Here is a 25,093-nt window from a genome sequence, read left to right as displayed (position 1 = left end):
GGACAATATAGCAAACCTTTTCCAGGTGATCCTTTAATATACTTCAGTATGCGAACAACTGCATCCCAATGGTCTTCACATGAGGAGTTTAGAAATTGACTCACCACACTAACTGCGAAGGAAATGTCAGGACGCGTAACAGTAAGATAGTTTAATTTACCAACTAATCTTCTGTACCGTTCAGGATCTGAGAAAGGCTCCCCCTGATTTGGTAGGAGTTTGATGTTAGGGTCCATAGGTGTCTCAACAGATTTAGAGTTCATTAACCCTGTTTCCTCCAAGATGTCTAACGCATACTTCCTCTGAGATATGACAATACCAGCATTGGATTGTGCTACTTCAATACCCAAAAAGTACCAGAGTTTGCCAATATCTTTGGCTTGAAAATGATGACAAAGGTGTTGTTTCATCTGAGAGATGCCAAGATAGTCGCTTCCTGTGAGAACAATATCATCGACATACACTATTAAGTAGATACATCCAACACTTGAGTGGCGATAGAACACTGAATGATCCGCTTCACTGCGAGACATACCAAATTGTTGAACAACACAGCTGAATTTACCAAACCAGGCCCGAGGAGACTGTTTTAGGCCATATAAGAATTTGCGAAACTGACATACCAATCCAGATGACTCCCCCTGAGCAACAGAGCCAGGCGGTTGCTCCATATAAATTTCTTCATGCAAATCACCATTAAGGAAAGCATTTTTGACATCAAGTTGGTAAAGAGGCCATTGTCGAAGAGCGGCCATGGCAATGAATATTCGATACCCCCTACAGAGTTACAAGAGCTCTATTTATAGCAGCTCTGACCCGCTCCCCCCTTTACAACCGACACCCCCATACCCTTAACTTCTAAACCCATCTATTCTATCATCCTATATCCTAACAAAAACCCTAATGTGTATTAACCACGTAAGGTTATGCATTTATAAATAGAAAAATATAAAAGGATGAGCCTAAGCTTGTTATATCTAACATTTCCCCTCAAACTGATACATATAAATCGTATGTACTAAGTTTGTTAGAAATATATTCAATTCTAAGTCTCCAAAAATATTTAGTGAAAATATTTTGCTAACCAATCACTTGAGTTAACAAACTCAGTCTCTATGTCTCCAAATAAAATCTTTTTTTGAATAAAATAACAATCAATCTCACTTGAGCAACTTCATTGTTGTATACAAGTGTCATTTGAGTGACATCTCCAAATTGAAATTCTTTTAAGTAATTGTTTAAGTCAAACATGTACACAAGTGCCTAATGTCATAGTTCTATATTCTGATTCTGCACTAGATCTTGCTACAATAAATTGTTTCTTGCTCTTCCAAGAAATCAAGTTACCTCCACTGATTCACAATATTCAGAAGTAGATCTTCAAACAAAAGGAGATCCTGCACAATCAACATTTGAATGGCAGACAACTTTAGTATTAGTACAATGACCATATAGCAAACCTTTTTTAGGAGATCCTTTAATGTACTTTAATATACAAATGACTACATTCCAATGATCTATACATAAGGAATTAAGAAATTGATTCACCAAAGTGACCTCAAAGGAAATTTTAGGACGAATAACAATAATATAATTTAATTTTCCAACTAATATTGTGTACTTCTCAAGATCCGAGAGAGGCTCCTCTTGGTAGGAGTTTGGTATTGGGATCTATGGGTGTGTCAAGATTTTGAGTTCATTGACCCGTTTTCCGCTAAAATATCCAATGCATACTTCCTTTGAGATATAACCAAGGTTATCAAACTTGAGAGTTTATGTAAACTCGCGAAAGCTTCATAAACTTAGATCGTGGACTCGAATCGTAAATTGGTAAGAGTTTACTTCGTATAAGTTTTGTTAAAATATTTATAAATAAGATAATGATTTATTGATATATGAGGTTATAATTTTTTTTTATATTTTTTAGTATAATATTATTATTAGTTATCATATTATATATTATTTTTAAATATTTTTCTAATATTATTGCACTTTAATCATCACTCTAGTTGATTATATATTTTATTATTATTATGTTTTACTAGAAAAAAGTTAGATCTTCAAATTAAGGTTCAATAATCTAAAATAGTAAGAGAGAAGATCTTAGTAATCTTAGTTTATTGGAAGTTGCCGAAGCTTGTGGGATGAATTTTCCTCGGCCAAGGTGGCGGCTGGAAGGGGTAGACTTTGACTGACCCATGAGAATAGTCTCCGAAAACTGTGAAAACTCTACTTTTTGTTCCTTTTGCTTTATCTGCTTTTTGTTGGGAAGTTCTTTTTTTTGTGCAGATTGCAATTGGAATTTGATAGTAGATTAGATGTTTCTACATCATAGTTTGATAGGATTATCTGTAAACATGGTATCAAAGCCAAATTAGAGCCTATCCTAGCGAGATTTGTGTGAACATATTGTTCCACCCGCTATCGTGCCATTATCGGAAATCCATTAATATCTAGTCTACGCTCAAGATGTATATACCTCGGCGTGAGGGGTGTGTGTTGGAAGTCCCACATAAACTAAAAATAAGGTTAATTTATAGTATATAAGGGGGGTGCAAACCTCATCTTACAAGCCGGTTTTGTGGGGTTGAGTTAGGCTTAAAGTCCACTTTTTAACAATAACATTTCTAGAAATAAGTTCTTGAGGGTGGCAAGAAAATGCTTTTAAAATCATGTCCATGATATGTACATGGAAGGGCTGTAATCAACCTTTTCTAAAACATTCTAATGAGTGTACTTTTGTAGTTGCTTATGACTGTAGAATGGATTAAACATGGAAGGGCTGTAATCAACCTGTAATTTATGATTTATCCTTGTCAAATTATGTAGGTTGAGCAAAGAAGGAAAGAAGCACTTTCTTGTGGGGTTAAGTTAGGCTTAAAGTCCACTTCTTAACAATAACATTTCTAAAAATAAGTTCTTGAGGGTGGCAAAAAAATGCTTTTAAAATCATGTCCATGATATGTACCTTTTCTAAAAAATTCTAATGAGTGTACTTTTGTAGTTGCTTATGACTGTAGAATGGATTAAACATGGAAGGGCTGTAATCAGCCTGTAATTTATGATTTATCCTTGTCAAATTATGTAGGTTGAGCAAAGAAGGATTTCTTGTAAGGTTGAGTTAGGCTTAAAGTCCATTTAATAATAACATTTCTTGAAATAAGTTCTTGAGGGTGGCAAGAAAATGCTTTTAAAATCATGTCCATGATATGTACCTTTTCTAAAATATTCTAATGAGTGTACTTTTGTAGTTGCTCATGACTGTAGAATGGATTAAACATGGAAGGGCTGTAATCAGCCTGTAATTTATGATTTATCCTTGTCAAATTATGTAGGTTGAGCAAAGAAGGAAAGAAGCACTTTCTGGAGCTGAAGATGGAACAGCATTAGAGAGTTCTCTGCAAGACATTGTATCACGATACAGTTTCATGGATTTGTGGCCGTGCTCTTCTAATGATCTTGATCATTTAGCTCGGCAAGAGGTACAACTCAATTGTATATTTTTTGAGATAAATAGTATGCTTGTGGTCAAGCACTAACTCTCCAATAGGCTTAAGTCATTGGGTGAAGACTCAAATGGTTTTATATCTAATATGGCTCATCACTCAAACACCTTTTAAGCTTTAATGGTAGACAATACCTAGGCCTACCATATACTGTGTGGAAGTTCAACCTTTACACAGAAGAATAGTGCATCAAGAATCACTGATAAATTTTTATTTAGAACTTGTCACTGGCTGTGCCTTTTTACCTTTGGTTGTGCCTATTTAGTAAATGGTCTGGAGGAATTATTAAGTATTAAGTATTGAGATACAAATGCGAATTTTGAACTAAAGCATATGAATAAGGGATGTTTGTGTTCAAAAGCCTAATGAGTTTAATAAAATTAAAGGGAATATTCTCTATAAGATATTTTAATCGGTTCTGATCTTAGGCTTCTCTCGTCATATTGCAAAATTCCGAAAGCTAGCTCATGGAGGTGAGGGTTTAACCCTATACACATTGTTTTGGTCATTTTGGTAGTCAATGTGGGATATGCCAATATTATGAAACCAGGACTAGTCTATGATGTTGCAAATTGTTAACAAGGGAAATTGATCGACCTACGCATTTTAATGACAGTGCTTTGATCCTTTCGAATTGAACCAACCTGTTGGACTCTATCTCTATATTAACAATGTGCATATCATCTATTATGTCAAATCATGAATCACTAAGTCATTTTAATGAAATTGCTTTGATCCTTTCAAATTGAACCGACCTGTTGGACTTTATCCCTATATTAATAATGTGCATGATCATCAAGGACATAAAATCATGAATCACAAGTGAAAATTTTAAATCTTGAATTGTTAATTGTAGGGTTAAAATATTGAAAGGTAAGTCAAAGTTATCACATAAATGATGTTGAGTAATGATAATGTTAAATTAGGTATTGACAAAAGAACTTATTATATGTCTTACAAAACTGAATCATGCATGAATGATTGTGTGAAGCTTCTATATTAGAGAACGGAAAACAGAATAAAATCGTGTTGTGTAGTGTACAGAATAAGTGAGTGTAATTGTCAACCTCTTTAGACGAATGAATAAAAGTAGAACATCGGGATATTAAGTATTTAGTCATACTCCAATTTATTTTCATATTTTATGTGTCTATAACTCTTCAATTTCTTTTATGTGAAATGATTAAAGCAAAATTAATGAAAAGCTAAATTTTGTAATTTGTGTTGTGATGTGAAATCACAATTGACTTACAATTCATCCAAGGATACAACTTCATTGGCTTGCCCAGTTGTAGCAATTTGTGTAATATGGATTGCAAATGATTAGATTTTAACGTGATGATTGTATTAGTCGTCATCAAATCACTAATCTATACCATTTTCCTTTACTAGTTTGCCAACATTAGCCTGCCTCTCTTGAATTGTTCTGTTTTTGTGTTCTATTCAGTAATTCAATTTTCATTTCTATCTCTTCAGTGGATTACCAAAAGTATCAATAAGAAAGTAGAGAAGTGTATTTTGGCTAATGGAACGATTCTTATAGGTACTGACATTATATTCATTCAAACGTTTAGTTTTTACATATTACTATATGGTGAATGCTGAAATGGTAATGCAGATAAGGCATCTATGACAAACATTTCAACTACATCACCAAAGATCGTTTATCCCGATACTTCAAAGATGGTGATCTATGATCCGAAGCATACACCTGGTACATAACCCATCCTATTTAAAATTTGATTACTTTTTAGCAATAAGCATTTTATAAAGTTACAGGAATAATGTGGGTTTAATCCCACCCACACATACTGATTTATATATGAATAGAGATATAGAAAGCGTTATTTAAATGTTGTTTGTCTAGCACAGACCACATGGTATGTATTTATACCAATTTACAAAATAAAAAATAATAAATAATTGCCTAATAATAAGGAATCAATTATCCTAGTTTCGAAAACTCCCTTTAAACAAGTCCGGAAGGTTTCTTCATATAAATTTCTTCCTGCAAATCTCCATTGAGGAAAACATTTTTCACATCAAGTTAATAAAGAGGCCATTTTTGAAGAGTTGTCATGGCTAGAAATAAACGAACAAAAACCATTTTTTCCACTAGAGAAAAAAATATCACCATAATTCAATCCTAAAATTTATGGGTAACCTTTGGTCATAAATCGAGCTTTAAGGTAATTAATAGTACCTTCAGGACTAACTTTGATAGCAAAATCCCACCTGCAACCAACAACAAATTTTCCAAATAGGACGAGCTCTCAAGTTCCATTATTTTGAAGAGCACTTAGTTCATCTAGCAAGGCTTGACACTAATTAGAAATGGTAAGGCACCACTCATAGATTTAGGAATGGACACAAAAGAAATAATGAAAGGCATGTATAAAAAGGTGAAGATAATTTATGGTAACTCAAAGCAATATAATGTGGAGAGTGATTATGAGTAAAACGTATATCTTTATGGAGGAGACAAAATAGTTGGTACTTGAAGTGAGTCACTTGGTGGTTGTTGGGAATGATATCTTCAACTATAAACCTGAAGTAGTAGTGGAGGAGAATTTAATGGTGGACTAAGCACAACTGGAGGATCCCAGACAATAGGAATATTAACCGTAGTGGATGCAAACACATCAGAAGAAGGAGAAGGATCCTTAAATTAAAAAGAAGACTCATTGAAGGTGGCAACTGTGGAAATAAAATAGTGGTTAAGAGAAAGAGAGAACCACCTATATCCTATTTTTGATTGAGTAAATCCAAAAAAATCACATTTGTGTGATCTAGGAGATAACTTATCAAGACCAAGATTAAAGGTAACATGTAGTAAGAATAACATCACCCCAAAAAATTAAGCAACCTCACCATGAATTAAAATGTGCGAGTTGTTTCAACAAGATATCTATTTTTGCGCTTAGCCACCCCATTTTGTTGAGGTGTATAAGCGCATGAAGTTTGATGAAAAATGCCATAAGAAGTCATAAAATGTTTAAAAGAATGAGAAAGGTACTCACTACCATTATCACTTCACAAAGTTTGAATAGAGATTTCAATCTGAATTTTAATTTCGTTATAAAAGGATTAAAATGTAAAAAATAATTTAGAACAATTTTTCATCAAAAACAACAAAGTGTATATGGAATAATCATCAATAAAAAGTAATAAAATACTGAAAATCTAAATTAGACTTAGTACGACTAGGTCCCCAAATGTTAGAGTGAACTAATGCAAAAGGTGACGAAGCATGTTATGAGGCACTCCGAGAAAAGGAATTACGACTATGTTTCCCTAACTAACATGATTCATAATAAATTAGATAAATTTGACAAACTTGGAACAAGTTGCTACAATCTGGCAAGACTAGGATGACCTAACAAAGTATGAAAGGATGGAGACTCCATAACTGTGCCAACATATGTAGAAGGATGAAGATGATAAAGGCCATGAGACTCACATTCGATGCAAATTATCTATATTGAACTCCGGTCCTATAAACAAACAAAATTTTTGGTGAAAGAAATAACACAATCAAGAGAACAGGTTAGACAACTAATGGATAATAAGTTAAAGGGGGACCTAGGGACATAAACAACATTATCAATGGTTAAAGATGAAAAAAGATTAACAATACCAACACCACGAGATAAGACCTTAGACCCATCGACCATTGTAACCTTAGGTAAATTATCCGAAGAGGATTAAGAAGAAAACAAAGATTTGTTACCAGTATATGATCTGTGGAACTTGAGTTAAGAACCCAAGGTTCAAGAGAAGAAGTTTGAGTTAGGCCAACAAAAGATATACTTGGGCCTGCAATAGAAATAGTGGAACTATAGTTTTGATGATCCTTATACCATTTGAAAAATTCATTGAAAAGAGCAAATTGGTCTCTGCTATTAGAAGAGGCAGAGGAAGAAGCCATGGAGAGAGAAAAAAAACCCTAAAAAACCAAGGTTCTCCCATCAAGGCAATAAGCACGAATACTGAAAGAGGAGAAGGAGGCGACCTCAGTGCAGTTGATAGTTGTCCATATGATACAATCCTATCCAGAATAGAGTTTGATCATTTATCAATTTGATTCCTCCCATAGCATAAATAAAAAAAATCAAAGAAGAATGCGAAAACAAGACAAAGATGAAAATGCCAGAATCTAACAGATTGAAGATTCACTATTGAAGTTCTTTTGAATAAAGTGTCAATCTATCTTTGTGTTTGGTCATATCATGTTGAACTGGATTGTGAGTAATGCTAATAGCTGATGCAACTTTAAGATCATTTAGAATATTTATCAACCATAATTCACACACTACATGTACCATAGCTCAAAATCTAGTCTTTGCACAAGACCTTGCAATGACATTTTATTTCTTCTCCAAGTTACTGAATATCCTGAGGTGGATTTCCTATCTGTAACAAACCCTGCATAATCTGTGTCAATGTGCACTTTATTAGTGCTATATCTAAGTTAGATTTTATTTTTTAATTAACCTTGTAATGGTTGTGCCACTTCATCACTGCTCTGGACTGCTCCATACTTTATTTTTAGTTGTTGTAGTTATTAGTAGGTTACACTGTTTCGTAACCATCAATAGATGTTTATTAACCGTCAGTAAGTGCCACTTCATCAATAGCATGTAATTCCTTTTCAATGACAATGTACTACACTTAATTTTTTGTATATTTGCAGTCACAAGACTGACTATTCATGGATTCCAGATTATGCATTTCCTCTTTGTGATCAAACTCTAAAATGGTATTGAGATCCAGTTGTTGTCCATAATTGCTGATCCAAATTCCCTCCCATCCCCACCCAGTTTTTTTCCAATTTCTATGGTATTAAATTAGATGAATCCAATTACCTAGCAGGTTGAACAAGTCCCTTAAGAACAAGTCCAAGTCGGAGTTTTTGGGTCAACTCATGCTGGCATTGGTGACTAGTAAAACCTGATGAGTTGATTCTATTCTTGAAGGTCTTCTACCAAAATATGTTGTAGTCATTTCAGTTTTTGAAATTAAGTTTGAAACACCTTTGATCATTGAGGTGGAGGCTCTCCTTGCTCATAAGTTATCCACCAAGCAACACTGGAAAAACCTTTTTCCTCCTTCAATCCATTACTCGGTGGTGCCCATAGTTCTCGTGGATATGGTCGTGGTGGTTGTCTCACTAACTTTCAATGTTAGATCTGCCTCAAATATGGTCACACTTCTAATGTATGATTTTTTTGTTTTGATTTAGTGTATCAACCCTATGAATCTTTGATTCTCTATGATTGAGCCACTAATCAACCTTTCCACATCTCGGCCACAACCTCCAATCCTTCATCTCAATCCCCTTTTTTGGCCACTCGTGCTAGCTCCTTGTTCTACCTGTCTTACCTCCACTCCTGATCCTGCTACTACTTGGATCCCTGATTCTAGAGCCTTCTTCCATGTTATTGGAGACTCTCAAAATATTCAACAGTTCAAGCAATTTGATCAAATTTACATTGGCAATGGTAAAGGTTTGAATGTTCTTAGTTCTACTTCTACGTGTTTTAGCCATCCTACCAACTCAAATTTTTCTTTCTATCACTATTGTTAAGAAGTGAACTTTAAGTCTAATTCAATCACACAAAACTAACTTGTAAGGTGAGGTTTGCATCCACTTATATATGGTAAACTGACACTAGTCAATGTGGGACTTCCAAAACATCCCCCCTCATGCTAATATACATCTTGAACATGTGACTAGACATTAATGGATGGTTAGATAGCAGGTGGAATAATTAACCCAACAAATAACAAATCTTGTTAGGATAAGTTTAAACCCATGGCTTTGATACCGTGTTAAGAAGTGAATTTTAAGCTTAACTTAACCTCACAAAACCGGCTTGTAAGGTGAGGATTGCATCCATTCAAGTAAACTAGCACTAGGCAATGTGGGACTTCCAACAACTACCAAATATCTCCTTTGTGACAGTAAGTTTGCCCCTGATAAATGCCATTTGAATTTTATCCTCACTATTGTTGTGTTAAATCTCACGCCACCCATGAAATCCATCTCAAAGGCACTATTGGGGTTGATGGTTTATATTCGTTTCCCAATCTCCATGTTCAACATTGTTTCCATTCTGTCTCATGGATCCTCCTCAAGTTCATTGATGTTTCATCCACACTTGTCCAACATCACTATGAGTGTCACAACTTATTAGATTTTTGAGAATTTGTAGGAAACAAGAAATAATATAGTAGTGTAAGAAAAAGTTAATCCTATGTTCTCATAATGATTAATACAATGAAACAAAACAATTGAGTCTTTCAACATGGCTAGAGAACAAATACTAGAAGGTGACTTATTGATAGCCTCCTTAAGAGATTTCAAAGGTTCAATTTCAGCATGTAGTATACGTATTTCTAAATGTTAGATATATTATATCTTTTATCTTTTAGTTAGTTTGTTATTATCTCTCATTTGTATTTTGGGCTTAGCCCATATTTCTTCTATTATAAATAGAGAACCCTATGTGTGTATTTAACACAAGGGAGATTAATCTAAATATAGTTTTTCACTATATTCAATATGGTATCAGAGCAGGTTCTCTGATCTTCTTCTGGTGTCTCTGCTGTCTGCCGGCGGCTGGCCGCCATGGCCGCCGGCAGCCCCTAAAATTTCAGTGGGCAACCCTTCTCTCTTTCTTTTTCTCTTAAATCTGTGCCACAGTCAGCACCGTGCAGTCAGATCTCTCCACCGTCGCCGCCGCTTCTTTCCGGCCAGTCCGTCGCCGCCTCCGGCCACCGCTACCGCCGTCGCCGCCGGAGTTCCAGAATCGACCGGCGACCACACCATCGGAATCGTCTCGGCCGGGCGACCACCGTCGCACAAAGATCGCGGCGATCGGAGAACCCACGCGCCGCCACGCGCCGCCGCAAGATTCGCCGCTGCCGCCGCACGTGCCGGCGCGTCGCCGGAGCTTTCCGCCGCCGATCAGCACTGCCGTGATCGCCTCTTCGCCCTCTTTCTGGATCTGTGGTCGTTGCATCAATCGGAGTACTTTGAATTTCTAGGGTTTCTCCCTCGCCATGGCTGCCCAACTTGATGATCGGAGTCGGTCTCGCCAACCAGACCATCGCCGCTGGCCATGCCGTTTGCCGCTGTCCCGCGCCGTTTGCTGCTGTCCACGCGCTGTTTCCCGCTGTCCAGGCGCCGTTTCTCGCTGTCCGCGCCGTTTGACCACTGTCCAGCCACTATTGATCGCTGTCCAGGCATCGTTTCCGCTGTCCGGCGCCGTTTAGTTTGCCGCTGTTCGGCACTGTTTGCCACTTTTCGGTGCTAGAGTTAGCCCGATGTTTGGCCCTGTTTGCCGCTGTTCAGTGCTAGAGTTAGCACTGTTTGCTGCTGTTTGGTGCTAGAGTTAGCACTGTTTGCCGTTGTTCGATGCTAGAGTTTAGCCCGATCTTCTTGTGATACACGACTGAGTATCACCACTTGGGAGTTGTCCAGCAAAGAATCTTGGACCTCCAACATATCTTGATGTCTTTGTTTTAGCATTGTAGCTTAATATTTTGTTTTGTTTTAGTGGTTCAGCAACTGTGATCTTTCACATTTCCACCTTCACACTAAGGGGGAGTACGTTTCCAAGACACTGCAAGTCACATAAATATGGGTGTAGTCCCTGCAGTTTTGTAGATTTCAGCTACTACTGTTGATCCCGTCACCCATCCATCATTGATGAGGATTTAGTGTAGTCCCTGCAGTTTTGTAGCTCTTAGCTTTCAGCTACTACTGTTGATCCCGTCACTCATCCATCATTGATTGGGAATCAGTCCTTGCAGTTTATCATTGTCCACACGGCTCTCCTTCATCCACTTTTGAAGTTGAAGTTTCACAAGCTGCTGTTAGTCCATCTATGTTTGCCTCACACTCTTGAAGACAAATCATCTAGTTCAACACTGAGTTCATCTATTTCAAGCTTAGTTCATACAATTTGTATGCTCCAGCTTGAGGGGGAGTGTTAGATATATTATATCTTTTATCTTTTAGTTAGTTTGTTATTATCTCTCATTTGTATTTTGGGCTTAGCCCATATTTCTTCTATTATAAATAGAGAACCCTATGTGTGTATTTAACACAAGGGAGATTAATCTAAATATAGTTTTTCACTATATTCAATACTAAAGTTAGAACATTAACATTGCTTGGTGGAGCTGTCATGCTTAAATAAATAATGGGGATTCCTTGGTAATATGACAAGTTCCAGTGGTGGCAATGACAACAGTAGAGACATTGCGACGAGAATGGCAATAGCTCCGACAACGACTTCGTAAAAAGTCCAGCAATTGCTTGAGCAAAGGTTTGGCAGTGGCTCCAACAGACAGCTGATGGGGCACAACAACGATAACAGTTAAAGGAAATGGGTACACTTTAGGCAACCCTAAAAAGAACTATAACTAACATGACAAAGAAAAAATGAAGAAGCAGTACTCTCAAGATCGGAGCTCTGACACCAACTAGGGTCAAAAAGAAAGAAGATTTTATTCAAAATTGATTAATTTGAAATAGTACATCAACGGCAATATATAGAGAACTCTAACCTTAAAGTAATAATTACAAAAAGATCTCTAGAACCTTCTAATAGCTTCTAGCAACGTCTAACAACTTCTAGTAGAACACACACTTAATATCCTACTAACAACACTTTAGATTTTTCTTTTGTGAGGAAAATCCTTGTCACATGAGTGCAATCATGAATAAAGAGACAGACCATTTAGTACTAGATGCGCTAGAATTTGTTGGACATGCTCATACATCATAATGAAGCAAATAAATATGGCATGATGAAACTAACATGCATCGCACTTGAATAACTCAACAATCTCTTTCGAAAATAAATGAAACATAGACTTAAGAATGTCAAATGACATATGTCCTATATGACAATGGAGAAATGAAATGACAAATCCTCAAAGTATTGTTTCCTGTTTTTTTTTTTTTTTTTTAATTCCATATTATTTCATTTTCCTCCCTTAACAATTTGGAAAAAGGTAGCTAGTTAATTTTCCTATATGCTACTACACCTGGACTGATGCAGGTGCAGGAACTAATGCATTTGATGAAATTCTGAAAGCTACACCACCTGCCTTGGTAGCATTTTTGGCAAATCTACCAGCCGTTGAAGGTACTTTACAAATTTCTTTAAGTGATTTCTTATCCATTTTACTGTATGTATTTCCTGAAATTTTATATGTAATCTGTCATCATTTGGTGAAAAGCCAACTAGGGTGAGTTTTACTTGACTAGCCAATATGAAGAGGTAGTTTATGTTAATGCTCTTTTTTTTTTCTTTGGTTCTTTAATTTATTTCTTCTTTCATCCATATTGTCTATTTCCCTAAGAATATTATTATTACAGAGTTTAAGCAATGCATTTCTGGAGTTTCTGCAACCATGGACCATTTCATTCTTAGATTGTCAATACATAGTGCTATCTACTGAAACTGCCACTGAAGTTTTTCCTGCAGGATTTTATTTGATAAGCTTTGATGAATGTTCCATGAATTCTCATGGTTTTTAAGAAGGGTGTTCATAAAATAATATAGTTTTGATGGATTACAGAATGGTGGAAGCTAAGTGCTTGGTTAAGGAAAAAAATTATATACGAACCTACTTTTCTGGGCTTACCACCACAACTAAATTGTTTCCTTATTATTTGTATTTGAATGCAGTTGAAAAATATGGTTTTAAATTTTCCAGGCCCAACACCAAATGTGGATATTGTGCTATCAATTTGCTTGCAGAGTGATCTACCAACAGGACAAAGTACAAAAACAGGGATTTCAACACAAGTGCAAACTGGGAAAGTGGGGATTCCATCACAGTTGCCAGGAGGTTATGCTCCTGCTACTAGTGAACTTTCTGGTTCAAGCAAGTCTCACCCTGTTGCAAGTGGCGTGTCTTTGAAACCGGGAAGTAATAGGCAATATGGGAAAAGGAAGGAGTCAGACAGTATGTGCATCATCTATTTAGGATCTTATAGATACATTCTTGTTTGTTCATTTTAATTTATATGTGTGCAATATACTTATGTAGAGTTGTGTGTATGTGAGCCATGCGGTGGGACTATTGGAACATCTCTTCAATATGGAATAACCTTACTCTCAATATTGGAACATGTACTATGAATGCTTAACACTATTTGAATCCATATAGAAATTGTCAAAGGCCACATACAAGGTGAGATTAGTCAAAGATGGTGAAACTTGGAGGTTGTTCCATAAACCTCTTGTTGCAACTCTCCATGTGAGAAGGCATTCTTAATGTCTAGTTGGTAAAGTAGTCAACAATAGATGACAACCATTGCAACCAATATATGTGATAGTTATTCAGACCTATAACGAAATAAGCTTTAGAAACTGTAGATCTTTATTCCAACAATACACCAGGTTTCCTCCAATGTGAAGAAATCAAACACATAGTTGAAAAAAGGACTGATTTTATTATATTCTGAATCATAAAAAATACATTCTCATATCCTCTATTTGTAACAATCCAATTCTCCTAAAAAGGAAAATAGGAAAACTAGGTAAACAAAATAAAATAGAAGATTATATATCTCTTTTCTCTAATTAGGAAGATTCTAAAGATATCTTCTCTAATTACAACACACATTCAACTTCTGGTTATTCGAAAGAATAAGACTCTCCATTCCTCCTATTCTTTTCAGAATTTACTAAAGCATAGAAAAAACTTCCAAAACAACCGCCTACACAGACTTTTATAAAAGTTTGAGACAACAAAACCTGTTGTAACTGATTCACACTATGTACCTTGGATGGAATTGTAGTATCCTTTAACAACATTGGAGGGTCCTGGCAAAGAGCTTTAAAAGGGGACATTCGTGTAGAAGCACTGTAGTTAGTATTAAACCATAATTCTGCCCAAGGTAACCATTGTGACCATTTCCTATGATGTGAGCCTGTCATGCAACGTAAATAGGTTTTGAGACAGTGATTCACTACCTCTATTTGGCCATCTGATTGGGGATGGTAGGCTATGCTGAATTTGAGTTTTGTGCCAACCAACTCTCTCCAAAAATTACTAAGTAAAATGTTGTCTCTATCGGATACAATGGTAAAGGGAAAGTCATGGAGCAACACAATTTCTCTGATGAACAAATGTGCAAGAAAGTGGGCATATTTGGTTAATCGATCTACCCCCACCAGAATTGTCTTTCCCATGGACTTTAGGTACGCCACTGATGAAATCCATAGAAATGTCAGACCAAACCTGTGTAGGAATAGGTAAAGGCTGTAACAAGCTTGTTGGAGCGGGGGTTTCAAATTTGTTCTTCTGACACACCTCACATTGTTGGACCCATTCCTTAATGTCCCTCTTCATTCCCTCCAGTAATGGACCCTAACTATGTGCTTAAAGGTGCGAAAATAACCACTATGGCCTCCTGTAGGGGCTCATGCATTTCCTTAATAATTGCTACTAAGCTCGAAGATCCTTTCGGTAACACCAATTTTCCCTTGCAAAACAAATGACCTTGTCGGAGCTCATACCTTTCATGGGATGTAGGGTTTATCATAGAAACCATGCTTGCATCCTGTTTAGATTCCACTTCCCAAGAGTCCCATTGTTCTGGTTGTAGGACAGAAATGGCCATAAAATAGTTTCTATGAGAGAGGGCGTCCCTTTCCAGGTCTGAAACGAATCTCAAAGTCGAATCCAATGAGTTTGGAGGCCCATATGAAATGTTCCTCTGTCAACAATCTTTGATCCGTGAGGAATTTTAGACTTTGCTAGTCTGTGAGAATGATAAAATGGCTGCCCATGAGATAATGTTTCCATTAGACCTAGCGATATTTTTTGTTTGTTGGACATATTGTTCCACCCGCTATCGGGCCAATATCGGACCACCCATTAATGTCTAGTTTCACGCTCGAGATGTATATACCTCAATGTGAGGGTGTGTGCTGGAAGTCCCACATTGATTAGAGATAAGGTCAATTTATAGTATATAAGTGGGTGTAAACCTCCCCTTACAAGCCGGTTTTTTGGGGTTGAGTTAGGCTTAAAGTCCACTTCTTAACAGATATGATATGGCCCAAATATTCCAACTGTTGTTGGCCAAAAACACACTTCTTGTTGAGTTTCAATTTGTTCTGATGCAGCACCCTTAGCACCTTTGCCAGATGGTTGATATGGACATCTAAATATGGGCTATAAATAGTTATATCATAAAAATAAAAAACCAGGACAAATTTTTGTAGAAAAGGCATTCGATTCATTAAGGCTTGAAAAGTGGTTGGAGCATTGGTCAAGCCAAAAAGTATAACCAGAAACTCATAATGGCCTTCGTGGTGCAGAAAGTTGTGTTCTCAGTGTCTTGTTGCCGCATCAAAATTTGATGGTATCCTGATTTTAAGTCTAGTTTGGAAAACATGGTTGCTTCTACCAATTCATCAATAATTCCTATATGACTGCAATAGGAAATTTATTAGGAATGGTTACCTTGTTTAAAGCCCTACAATCCACACAAAATCTCCATCCCCCATCTTTCTTCTTGACCAAGATAATTGTGTTGGGATAAGGGCTGATGCTTGGCGGATAATGCCCCCTTGTAACATTTCTTGAACCAAGCACTCAATCTCATTCTTTTGTTGGTGGGAATACTTCTAGGACATCAAATTAGGAATAGAAGCCCCCTGTTGTAGGTGTATGGAGTGATCAAGAGGTTTGGTAGGTGGTAACAATGCTAAATCTTGGACAACTTCTTCATGGGCATCCAGCATTTCCAGAATTTGAGGTGGTCCCAAGTTCCTTAATTACGGCCCATTTGAGAACAAAACTTGCCTCTTGTTTGAAATCGTTCCATAATGTCTTCAAAGTGGATTAAGATTTCTTTAACGTAGGATTTCCCTTCAAAACATGCCCCTCTCCCCCTTTACCTATGGATAGTCTGAGATTGCCAAAGGTGGTAACTAAGAAATATACATTTGAGAAACTCGGTAAAAAGTTTATCTTTACCTGGAGTAAGATCATGAATAAAATAAGTGCAATTGAATAAATAAAGATGGACAAGATTGAGGGGTCATGTGTGTTTGTACATGTTAGAATCTGATTTATTTATGTTAGAATTATTGTTTTGTTATTAGGTATATTTTTTTTCCTTATTTAACAGATTATAATTATTGTGAATAATGGAGATATCCCTGAATCATAGGGATCTGGTTGTCTAAGAGTTATTATTGCTTCTTAAAATAGCTTCCTAGCCTTGTATATATGGATTGTATTCTCAACATAATAATAATATAAGATTCTACCCTAAATTGTGAGAGTACAAAATTGAGTACGAAGTCATGTTGCAATTGGAGGACAGATTAGAGCATGCAGTTGATTAAGTAACGGGAGATAAGAATTCCATCACCCTAGTAGCAGAGGGATTTGACCGGTGCCTCAAACTTAAACTTGAGAGCCATTTGCAAGTAACGAAAGGCAAGGAATTGTAATATGATACCATATAGAAAGATTTACAGAAATTTAATGAGCTTACTCATAATCCTCCATCTTTTTGGGTCATTGTTTTCTTTTGTGCCTAGATTTAACCGTGTATATTGTTCACAGTACATGTAAAAACCAAACCACCAAGAATACCTAAATGCTGGTGGTTGTAAATTTCATTGTCCTATTTTTCTAATGTGTGTATACTTGTACTGTTAGAGCTTTCTTTATGTTTTTACTCTAAAGTTAAGTTTCCCTCCTCTTATATATGTTATTGTAAAAATGATTAGGGCAAGAGGATGATGATACCACTACTGTCCAAAGTCAACCCCTTCCTCGAGATGCTTTCAGGATACGACAGTATCAGAAAGCTCGAGCCAGCAGTGCTTCTCAAACGGGATCAGTTTCATATGGAAGTGCATTTTCTGGCGATTTATCTGGCAGCACTGGTTGATAAAATATTTTTAAGCATTTATTGGAGGCTGTTGTAAATTAAAAGACCTTCCATGAACTCATATATCACTATCCTTTTGCTTATAGCGTAATGTATAAGTTATGAACATGATGTATATTCAGGGTTCATGCCTCGTCCATTGTCATGTTTACTAAAATCTGACAACGCAAAAGGACTACCATCTTTGCATGAGTATAACCGCAGCTTTTGGGAGGTTTGATACTTCGAAAAAACATGGACTTGCAAGGAAGGATGATACTTGTCAATAATTGCCAGAGTAGAGATTGGTCTTCTGAAACTATTTTCCCCTTGCAGGGATGTAACTAGGTCATCTAAAATAAGATTTACTATATGCACTTTTATTTTGCTATACAACAGAAGGATTCAACTTTTAGTATCATGATTTTACAATATGTCGATATTAAAATTTGTGCCAGTTCATGGCCATTTTTCTATATTTATTTTATGAGCATGATTAGCACCATACTGTAATCTTGCATCTTGCAAATTAATTAGGATCACAGATTTGAAACACTTTCTTTGCATAGAGCATGATGAGATGCTGAAGATTAAAACCCAATTTCTTATTCTCCATTTAAAATAGGATTCTTCCTTCATCCCGTTATTCTCTTTCTACACCCCCAATATATTTGAAGATACCTATTTTGCCCTGTGTTTTTATAATTCAGTCAACCTCTAAAACATCCATTAGTGTCCTTGTGCGTTAATGGTGGTAAAGAATTCTTGAGTATAACTATTGAGTAGTGTTTGGATAGTAGGGCAATTCATAACTGTCGTAAGTGATAATTTTTAAAATTACGAATTGTATAATCAAAATGGAAAAATTGCACTTGGGATGGTATAATTCATTCTTATATGGGTGATCTTTCTAAATTGGATTATGCAAGAAAACCACACTACTCTCACCAATTTGGAACACTCATTCTAGAACTTATAGAAAGGAATTTCAAAATTGAGAAATAACTATATTTTATGTATTTTTTTATATTTTGCAATCTCTTTTTTGGTTAACGTTTTGGATTATTTATTTAAAAGGTGTAATATAGTTAAAAGTGGGGTATTCTAGTTGTGTAGTAGATGTTAGGTGGAAATACACATAGACGATGTGTACTTGAATTGGGTAGATTATGTAGTGTCGGTGTTGTGTAGACGAGTGTTGTTGGTCGAGTGTTAGACGAGAGGTGTAAAATGTATGAGTTAGATGTTAGGTGTGTTAAAGGTAGATGTTATATGTAAAATGCATAAAGCAGACGACAGGTGAATTTACAATAATTAGACATGTTAAAATTGAGAGCGTTAGACACTGTTATTTATTGATGATGTAGACTCATTTTAGCTTTTCTTAATATGATATTTAAGTGAAGAAAATTCAAGGAAGACTTCCATTAGACATATAATCAAATGGTTATCTAGAAATAAATGAACGTGCACTTTCAAGAATTTAGAGGAAAGAAGAGAATTTAATTAAGCAATATGAAATCATAAATAAAGAACTAAAGAATACGAGTGTGAAACACAAAACATAAAATAAACTAGAACATAAAATGAAATGGAGTAAAAGAGGGGAGAAGGGAAGAAAAGGTGATCACACTGCTTGGGTTACTGAGTCACCCAAGAAAAGTGGTAATATCAACACTTGAATCTAAAAAACTCGAGAAGAAGACATTAAAGAAGAGAGCTATGCTTTTGGACAAATATATGTATAATTTTAGATATGATATATTTATCTTTATCTTATTTTTAGTTAATTTATTATTATTTTTTATTTGTATTTTGAACTTAGTTTATATTTATTTTATTATGAATAGAGTATCTTATATATATTTTTAATACAAAAGAGATTAATATCATCCATAGTTTTTATTATATTAAACATATATAAACACTCATATTCAATCCTTTTCCTAGAGGTAAAGGTTAGTAATCCGAAGGATCTTTTAGCAAATACACAAAAATCTTTTAGAAAGTAGGTCATCGTGAGAGTCCAAAGGTGGCATAAAAGACTCCTTGTTATCCAAGTTATTCATGCGACATTGATCTTCTATATGATAACCATGCCTCTTAAAAGCTCTCTTGGTTGCTCCACTCTTCTTGGACTAAACTTACCCCTCTTCTCTCTAAGTGGGCGTATACCTCCCAACAAGGTGCTAAGAGCAAAGTTTATAAAACAAAGTAAACACAACAAGACAAAGAGAAATACTAAATAAAGTCAAAGAAGTAGCTAAAGTAGAGGCACCCCTTCTAATTATGCTCCTAGTAGTCAAGGAACTTAGTTGTTTTAAAAGTTCATTAACATGACATTTATTTCATATATCTATCATTCCATGTATTCTTGTGTGTGGTACAAGGGATCAAGAAGAGGAATACCGGTCCAAGAAAAGAAGGTAATCATTTAATGATGCATGTAGAGCATTTAATGTTTAATGAAAAACATTTAATACATCTTATTTATGCATGAATAAACATGAGCTAAAAAGTAAGATATTCTCTAAAATTTCTCTACAGAGAGAAAGGATTTGCAATGACTACTTTCTTTAAATCTCTACATATACAAGATTTCTTAATGATGAAAGGTTAAAAGCAACAATAATGTGTGATATCAAATCTCTAAGCAAAAATCTCTCTCTGTCTTAAAGTTTTGTAAATAACATTGCTTTGTTTATAGGGAACCTAAATTAGTGAAGCTTAGCTTGTATTTATATAAGCATATAATACCTATTTTAGTTAGCAAGCTAGTAATTTTTTTATCACACACTTTTATAACCACATACTTGAGTTTTTGTTAAGAGTTATTGTGTTTCAAACAATATTTGACTTTTTAGTTAGGAGTAGTTATGAATCTAAATAATATTTTTTCTTTAGCCAAGAATGATGAAGTTTCTAACAATATTCATTTGTATTTAAGGATGGAAACAAAGCAGGGTGGGGATGAGTTTTTTTATCTCATCCCCATATGCAAAGTAAAAATTCATACGCATCTTTATCTTCATACCTAATGGGTACGAGACTTTTGTTTCATTCTCATTCCTACTAGGTAAAAAGTATACTCGTACCTATGCCTAACATCTTTACGTATCCTCTCTTAGTCTCCTTTAAGATCAAGACTCATAATTACAATAATGATAATTCTCTCACGCAGGCAGGAGAATCACAATAAAGCTGATGAGATTTACTTCACACATTGAAGGATTTACCATGGTTACACTCAACCCAATAACACTATCTAATAAAGATGAATATGTCAATATAATCTTTCAAAGTGTTTCTATCTTTTCTCTTCAATAATGAATTTGACAATATTTCAACACTTCTTCATTTTCTTTTGTCTTTTACTTTTTCTTCATCTAGACCTTGATTTATATAGTTGCACTTGTATCACACATAATCGATGTAGAGTTAATTTTGTATATCTTCATATCTTCAAATATTCTCATCATTCTTTGCTTTTGAAGTTCTTGATATCGCTTTCTACATTGCTTCTTTTGCATTATCTCTTCTTTCCAATTTAGTTATTCAACAATTTAAATTTCAAATGTTATTAAGTTAGCAAACCATATATATATATATATATATCAATTTAATATGTAAATGAGAAACTAATAAATAAATAACATAAACAAAATATTTTTTTCAAAAATTTAAAATAGTAAATATTTGAATAAATTATTTATTTCTCTTTAATTTCTGAAATTTTTTGTCACTGATTATTTATCCAATTCAACTTTAGATTTAACATATTTATTTAAATAAGAAAACATATTAACTAATTGATTAAAATATAAAAGTAATTATATAAAACCAATATTTTATGAAAATGATAAATTTTCTAAAAAAAAGAAAGAAAACTATAAGTAAAATTTAGTCTAAATATTTTTAAGTAAATTAAAATATTAAAATGGTAATATAATAATTGCATCACCTCGTCACAATGAGTTGACCACAAATTCCTCAAGTTTCATCTACAAACACAAACGTGTCACGCACACAGAAAAGAATGAACACATATGTTTTCCCCACAAACAAGATCAACACCATTTTTTCCCCTCATCTATTTTTGAAACCAAAATTCTCTAATCAATAGCACAGCGTTGACGATCACGAACACGAACATTGCCGAAATTCCAGCCAAAACCAGATAATCTTGTGTCATTATCCTCCCTTTCTAGCCTTATAAATACACTTATTTCACATTCTTTCGTTGTCTGATATCACAAACAAACCGAAGCAAAAGGCCTAAAAAAAGAGTGAGAAAGAAACCATGTCTGGAATCATGCACAAGATTGAAGAGAGCTTTGGAGGGCACAAAAAAGATGAGGAACATAAAGGAAACCCCCATGATGAACACAAAGGTGAACACAAAGGCGAACACAAGCAAGAGGGCTTTATGGACAAGATGAAAGACAAATTGCATGGTGATGAGCATAACAAGGGTCACAAAGAAGGGCACAAAGAAGGGCACAAAGAAGGGCACGAAGAAGGACACAAAGAAGGATTTATGGACAAGATGAAAGACAAGTTCCATGGTGATGAACATGACAAGGGTGAGAACAAGAAAAAGAAGAAGGACAAGAAGAAGCATGAGCATGGACATGAAAAACATGGTGACGGTAGTAGCAGCAGTGACAGCGATTAGATATAGGATAGCGATAGTCCAACAACGCAAATTTGACAAAAATTTGACAACACCACGTGTCAATTTTTAAGCGGTCGAAATTTGAATGTTATTTGTAATGAAAAATCTGATTTGGAGGGGCTAGAAGTTAGGATTCCGAAATTGCCCTCTTCATTTTCGAACTGTAAGTTCTGTCCTTATCAAGCTGTTCTCTCTCCATTTTAGGGATTTGAAAATCATTTGAACTTGTGTCTTCATAACAGTGTTGTTCGTCCTCCATTGTAAGGGTTTCGTTTGTTTTCAAGATCTCTCTGTCCCGCTTCCCTGTGACCATTTTTGTTGGTTTGAATGTCTGTGGAGATTGGGTTTGTTTGTTTGAGTTGTAGATCACCGTTGTCTCCTTCGGTGTCTCTGTGAAGTCGTCTTCTTTGTTTGAGTTAGAGATTAACGTTGTGTCGTTGGGTGTGGATTTGGTGGAAGTTGTTAATTTTATTGTGCAATGGGTTCGTCCGGTGACAATGGTTGTTCGAACAAGGTATGAACTTTTTCGTGTCTCCGTATTCGTATTTTGGGGAGGGGATTTTGGTGTTGCATGTGTTGGTAATTTTTTTGGTGTGTGTTGCTTTTGGGTTGTGACTTACGTTGGTTATTTGTACCAAAAAACACTTTTTTTTGCAGCTGTTTGTTCGTCACTCATTGAAAACGAAACGTATTGCTTCTTTGAATGACATATTGAGTGAGGAGCAGAAGTCCATAATCTCCAAGACTCACTTTCGATGGTTTTTAGAATTACATGGTAATATTAAGATTGGAAGGAATATTCTGAGCGATTTACTGATTAGATGGGATGATGACAGAGGTGGTTTTAGTTTTAGAGATAAATTTGTTGAATTCAAGGAAATAGATGTCAGCTTATGCCTAGGGTTGGGTTTGGTTGGTGAGCAGATTAAATTGAATGAAAACAAACTCAGTGAAAGTCATTGTCGCAAGTACTTTGGTGATGGAAAATATGAATTGGATTTGGTATATGAATTTGTTTTTAAGCAACACAAAAAGTTGCCTTCAATAGATGTTTGTAGGTTGTACATTTTGGTAGCAATTAGTGAAGTACTGTTTCCTAATCGTAGCAGAACAATATTCCCAATTTTGTTTGAAATTGTTGATAGAATCAGTGATCTGGGAACTTTTTGTTGGGCTCGTATAGTGTACCATTATCTACTTAGCAGTCTGTGCAAAGCTTGTACAGCATGGAATAGAGGAAAAGGTGCAACCACTGTTTATGTGGATGGTTGTGTATACGTGTTCCAGGTAAATTTGTTCCATGGATTGTTTGCTGTTTGTGAATTGAGATGACTAATTATGACGTCTATGATGTATTTCAGGTATGGTTTTGTGATCGTTTCATTCCTTCCAATGTTTGTGTACATAAATATCCAAGATTTTTGCATTGGATGAATATAAATGTTGGTGACAAGTTCATTAAACGTGCAATGGAGACGGGTGTGGTATGTACTTTATCATTTTATTACATTTGTTTGAATGAATGTTTTATGTAATGGTCATTGTGATGAAATTGCAGATGCTTGATGATTATGGTGCATCAAGGACAGAAAACAGTGAAACATGTGTCAAAGCATCAGTTAATTCAAATGGAGAGGAATTGAATAAAGAAGACAAATCAACAATGAATATGAAACTGATAAAAGGTATTAATGATGCTTTAGAGGAACAAGATGGTGTAATTGAAGAACTTGAAGAAGAGTTATCTAGATTGCAGGCTGAGCTGCTTGAAGGGAATAATAAAGATGAAGGTGGTTACAGTACACCGTGTAACCAACATGATTTTGACATTAACTTTGACTGTGAGGGAGGAGTTTACAGCCATGAAACCGTTATGATGGAAAGAGTACGTCGAAAACGTTACAAAAGCCATGTTTGTAGAACTCCGTACACTGGATATAGTCCGAAACTTGATTGATTAATGTAATTTCTGATTATTCCACTATTAGGATTATGTTTAATTATGGATAGTTGTATTTGGAACAATTTTCTTTGGTATTGTTGATAAAGAAACTGGTTGGTTCAGTTTTGAATGCTATAATAATTCCATTTGTTGTTTGGTAGCACTGGGAAGTTGAAATTGTGGTAGTTATATGAAATGTCCAGGTCTGAGGAAGCTGTAATCGATTACAGGAGAGTTAATCGATTACTAGTCCAGAAATGGGAATGTTTACCAAAAGTATGTCCGCGATACCCAAAAATGGGTAAATAACTCCCCAGTAGTGTTTGGTCGTTATTTTTCAGCGTTCTTAAAAGGTTGTGCACGGTCTTGGTCATTGTGCAAGGTTTTGTGAACCATAATGCGTTTGGAAGAGGAAACGAAGGTGTTACCAGCTTCAGAGTTCCTGGCATGGAAACCTGGGACAGACTAACGGTGTTGTAATGGATTACCCGGGACCCGTAATCGATTAATATAAGATTGAATAACTCCCCAGTAGTGGCTGGAACCGATTTTGAAGTGTTTGGCAGGTTCAGAGATCATGGAAGGGAAACGTGGGAATAACTAAGGGTGGTGTAATCGATTACCAGGGAACCGTAATCGATTAATATAACAACAATCTCATTGTGTACCAAAAGTCTGAGTGGTCTACCCATAGAAAATTGAATAACTCCCCAGTACTTGCTGGAAACGTTTTTTCAGTGTTTGCCAGGTTCAGAGATCATGGAAGGGAAACGTGGGAATAACTAAGGGTGGTGTAATCGATTACCAGGGACCCGTAATCGATTAATATAACAACGATAAAATAGTGTACCAAAAGTCTGACGGGTCTACCCATATAAGATTGCATAACTCCCCAGTATTGTCTGGAACCATTTTTTGAGTGTTTGCCAGGTTCAGAGATCATGGAAGGGAAACGTGGGAATAACTAACGGTGGAGTAATCGATTACCTGGGACCCGTAATCGATTAAAATAACAACGATTAAATAGTGTACCAAAAGTCTGACGGGTC

The 25,093-nt window shown here is 35.5% G+C and overlaps 2 protein-coding genes across 5 annotated transcripts in view; both read left to right on the top strand.

Annotated features, from left to right (window-relative positions):
* Positions 1–17,932, top strand: part of LOC148200149 (cleavage stimulation factor subunit 77-like) — a 52,275-nt gene extending 34,343 nt beyond the window's left edge. The window contains exons 18-23 of one of the 2 annotated variants that reach the window (XM_088111544.1): positions 3,336–3,482; positions 4,983–5,049; positions 5,125–5,220; positions 12,581–12,667; positions 13,242–13,493; positions 17,285–17,932. In XM_088111544.1, the coding sequence (XP_087967670.1) occupies positions 3,336–3,482; positions 4,983–5,049; positions 5,125–5,220; positions 12,581–12,667; positions 13,242–13,493; positions 17,285–17,448 (813 nt within the window). In that variant the 3' untranslated portion in view covers positions 17,449–17,932. Of the gene's footprint in view, positions 1–3,335; positions 3,483–4,982; positions 5,050–5,124; positions 5,221–12,580; positions 12,668–13,213; positions 13,494–17,284 lie in introns of those variants that run through there. The other variant, XM_088111545.1, reaches the window with a different exon arrangement.
* Positions 17,933–21,727: 3,795 nt separating this feature from the next.
* LOC148200148 (uncharacterized) lies at positions 21,728–22,102 on the top strand. Of its 3 annotated transcripts, none has more exons than XM_088114541.1 (2): positions 21,728–21,837; positions 21,937–22,102. In XM_088114541.1, exons 1-2 carry the CDS (start codon positions 21,728–21,730, stop codon positions 22,100–22,102), a joined length of 276 nt encoding a protein of 91 aa, XP_087970667.1. The 3 variants fall into 3 exon arrangements, with proteins under 3 accessions (XP_087970667.1, XP_087970666.1, XP_087970665.1); XM_088114540.1 differs by having other exon boundaries at positions 21,728–21,848; positions 21,936–22,102; XM_088114539.1 differs by having other exon boundaries at positions 21,728–22,102.
* Positions 22,103–25,093: the final 2,991 nt, after the last annotated feature.

The sequence above is a fragment of the Vigna umbellata genome, chromosome 4, assembly GCF_029865625.1.
Source record: "Vigna umbellata cultivar VRB3 chromosome 4, Vumbellata_1.0, whole genome shotgun sequence".
In the NCBI taxonomy this organism is placed as follows: domain Eukaryota; kingdom Viridiplantae; phylum Streptophyta; class Magnoliopsida; order Fabales; family Fabaceae; genus Vigna; species Vigna umbellata.
This window is presented reverse-complemented; position numbering and strand designations above follow the sequence as displayed.